The 3,844-nt window shown below is 37.8% G+C and overlaps 1 protein-coding gene across 1 annotated transcript; it reads right to left on the minus strand.

The window, feature by feature from the left end:
• Window positions 1-306: 306 nt before the first annotated feature.
• Window positions 307-3,408, minus strand: LOC121418144 (left-right determination factor 2-like). The gene is made up of 4 exons (XM_041611856.1): window positions 2,994-3,408; window positions 2,183-2,510; window positions 1,523-1,765; window positions 307-986 (listed from the first exon to the last, which is right to left on the minus strand). The coding sequence occupies exons 1-4, from the start codon at window positions 3,256-3,258 to the stop codon at window positions 617-619; spliced, it is 1,206 nt and encodes a 401-aa protein (XP_041467790.1). The 5' UTR covers window positions 3,259-3,408; the 3' UTR covers window positions 307-616.
• Window positions 3,409-3,844: the final 436 nt, after the last annotated feature.

A 3,844-nucleotide genomic window follows, 5' to 3' on the forward strand; every position in this document is an offset into this window, starting at 1 on the left:
GTTTAAATGAAATTGAATAATATTGACATTATCGCATTACCAACATCTGGGGAGCATTTCAAGAAACTGATTGGCCCAACTGTTATAAGCTTCTGAAATCCTTGTATCTAATTGGCTCAGGACATATTAGGCAGTGAAAAACCATTATTTGTTTCTTGAAATGATCCCCTGATCAATCATAGTAGCCAACATCAAACTTATAAAATGAAAATAAAAAAACAAAATTGATAAATATTCATGAAGAGAATTTAGATTTTATCATATTATTGCATTTTATTATGAATACATATAGCTGAAATCATCACATAGTTTATAGAATATAGATTATATAATAATTTATGGCAAAAATATTTACAGTTTGGATTTTCATTAATATCAAGTTTATAAAATGTTGCAAAACTCATGAATGCAACCATACCCATGTATAACGAGTATACTCTTATACTCAATAAGTATTTGTCTTTTAGACTATTTCAGACATACTACAGCAAACACACACTATAAATAAAAAGGTTTCCTTTGCAGTCGCTTTCAGTTCGATATGAATTCATCTTCTGATATTGTAGGAGTCATTACTGAATTGTTCGTGTTCATATAGAAATCCGTAAGGTCTGGATCATAATAAGCAGCCGCAGTCTTCGACGATCATGTTCGGGATCTCCTCTACTTTGAGCTCGACGGTGCCGCTCGCTGTTTCTGCTAAGTACATCATAGGCAACGACGATGACCTAGAGGCTCCGCAGGTCCGACGGCCACCTCCTCCATTCCTGGTGGATCCTGAAGCAAAGAATGGAAGACTGAAGATATCCCTGATGTGACGACTACGTGGGTTGTGGCACGGGCCGTAGCAGTCGAAAGCCTCGAAGCCAGCTGGTTCGATGATCCACCGGCTTGTCCACGAGAGGTCGCGGAAGTCGACGTACTTTCGGCGGCGACAACAGCGGTGTTCTTCTTCGCCTTCGTATCGGCACTCGTTTGGTTCGTCACTGAAGAGGAATAAACAAAAAATTGTAATTTGATTAATGTCAAAATAATAATAAAAAAAGAACAAAAGGAAATTCAGTGCATTTACATCGACCATACCTTGACTCAAATAGTTACTCAGGCATTGAATGGCGAGTAAAAAAATTGATTAAAGATTGCTGAACTGTGAACCGAACATTTGATTTATTTGATTTGATTTCCTTTGTCGAACTTTTTAGAAATCAATGTTTTAATTGATTTTGTGCAAGTTTAATTTTATTATAGTATCATAAATCGGAACATGATGCTTCTAAATATGTAAATTGGTCTTGCAAATTATTCATATACTTCGACGAACATGTTTCAATCACTTCGATGTATTAAATAAGTGTGTTTGTTCTTAATGACGTTTGGAGATGCAATGTTGCCTTTCAGACAAATGCTTAATAATTTGCACGTCATTAAATACATTTCCAGTTCAAACAAAATCAATACATTTTTCGGGTATTAAAAAAGAATAAAGCTTGGTAAAAAAAAACAACATATATATAATTCTCACCTTGCTTTGTATTTAGTCGTGTAGATGACAAGCACTGGTCTGCTATCAGGGGAAGTTGGGGTCTCAGGATAAAAGTCAGTAGCAAAGACGATCTCGTTGGCCACCTGCCGGGCGTGATGAGCTCCCTCGATTGGATCGATGTGGAATGCCACGCCCAGGTTGGTGTCGGGATCCGCTACCCATGTCTGGATTGTGTTGGTGATGTCAAAGACCTTCCAGCCAGAGCCGTTAAGATTCACCTCTCTGTGAAATGAAACGAGAACAGTCGGTTAATAACACTAAAAGAGAGTATTCAAAACTAAATAGAGAAAATAAAACAAATGATCACATGTATTTGCTGTGCAGTTTTACCTCTTTGTTCGCATTAATCATATACTTTCCATATAACTGTCATGTAATATGATTATATATTTCACTTAATTCCATTCATCCCTATTTATCACCATTCTATTTTAAATATTTATCACCCATTAAATGAGATTTCTATTTCTCTACTTCACACAATATTTACTTTCCCTAATAATCTATTCTGCACATAGAATTTAAATTTCAAGATATTGAAATAAATTTCAGTTATGATTCGTTATTACAAGTCTATTTCTTTAAGTATAGCAATCTATATCATGACGAATATAATGTGAAATCAATAATGATACTGACCTCTGATCAATTGTTATGGTTCTGAAGCCGTTATGTTGGTTGGCAACATCAGCTGCTAGGTCGGCTGGGTCTGAATTCAAATCGATCTCTTGATGGATGAGTTGCTTGACAGAGACCAGGGCGGAGTGGACGTGGCCGTGGTTGACTGGATGTGGGGGTGCTGGACCCTCGCCGTCCTCGACAGCGGGTTTGAAGATGGAATGATTGGGTCGCTCCTTGTAGACCTTGAGTTCAGCCATGATGACCTCGCTGCCCTCGGGGATGGCAGACATGTCGAACGTGAAGTGCTGTCGGTTGCGCTCGGTGTACGACACATCTCCGTAAATTTCTACAAAGAAAAGAAAATGAAAAGGGCTATAATTACTGAACTTGCTTCATGCTCGTTTTTTATCCATTGGTTAGTATTTCAAACCATATATCACAGACTTCAAAAATAATTTTCATATGTATTCCATTAATCCAATCCATTTTAGTGTTGTATTTGGATAACCATCCGAACTTGAGCAGATGCAATGCGATTTGTGAATACGACATCATTGGTTGAATAGAATTTGATGAGATCAATTCTTCAAATAATATGAAACAATGCATTTAATGTAATATGTTTGAAGTTGAGTCTTCATTGGTTGAATAGAATTTGATGAGATCAATTCTTCAAATATGATGAAATTATGCATTAAAATAAAACGTAGTATGTTTGAAGTTGTGTCTTCTGTGATTTTGAAGTAGGCCTATATCCATTTTTAAAAATAACAATACAACAAATACAATCGACATTTTAAAACGACATATTACTCTCAACGACACTCACCTTCGTTTTTATGAATTCCTTTCGCAATGTAGGATCGGCGAATGCGATGCTGACGATGCAACGACTCGTACTGGAATCGGAGATGGTCGGGAACCGAAATCGTACTCGCATCCACTGAAGGAAAGTTCCAAGGATCTGTAACTCCAATCTTATCAAGAATATCCATTTGTAAGTCAAAATCAGCATCAAGAGGAGCAGCAGTAGTGATGCTGGCCAGAACAGCCATAAACGTGACAACAACTGGAGCACCAAGTGATAATTCCATATTGAGAGAAGAAGCGCAGAGACAACAATCAAGTTCTGTGAAAACTTCGAAGATGCTGGATTTGTTTTTACTCCGAAAGTGGTAAGTGGTAAGATCTGGGAGATGTTTGTCGTTTGAAGTTAGTTCTGAGAGTGAGAGGGATGGTGCGAGTGGCTCTATTTAAATGGGTCGTCTGAGAAGTTGAGCCGAGACGATTATAATTGGGTTTGAATAGATTACAGGAATAGCGGTTGTCTGATAAGAAAAGATCCGCTAGGTGGCTTTTCGGGACAGCCAATGTCGATAATTAAGCTGTCTCGAGAGAACAATAGAGCGCGCATAGAGCCGTTTACGTTTGCTTGTCTGATGATGATACCGGTCACAATAGAAGTGATAGTTTTGTGTGGTGGAGGATATACCTTTCTGGAAAGCTTCACAAATGAAGCGCATAAATGCTCTTTTGTCAATTACCACAGCTGTTGGACAATAGTGATAATGGTTACGTCTCGAGTATGGTTTCTCCGACGCACTAATCATTGGCAAAGGAACAAACTCATTTTCTGCGAATATTCTCCATGTCGCTCAATAACCACGTTTACCATAGAAA

This window comes from Lytechinus variegatus, chromosome 7 (genome assembly GCF_018143015.1).
Source record: "Lytechinus variegatus isolate NC3 chromosome 7, Lvar_3.0, whole genome shotgun sequence".
Classification (NCBI taxonomy): Eukaryota; Metazoa; Echinodermata; class Echinoidea; order Temnopleuroida; family Toxopneustidae; genus Lytechinus; species Lytechinus variegatus.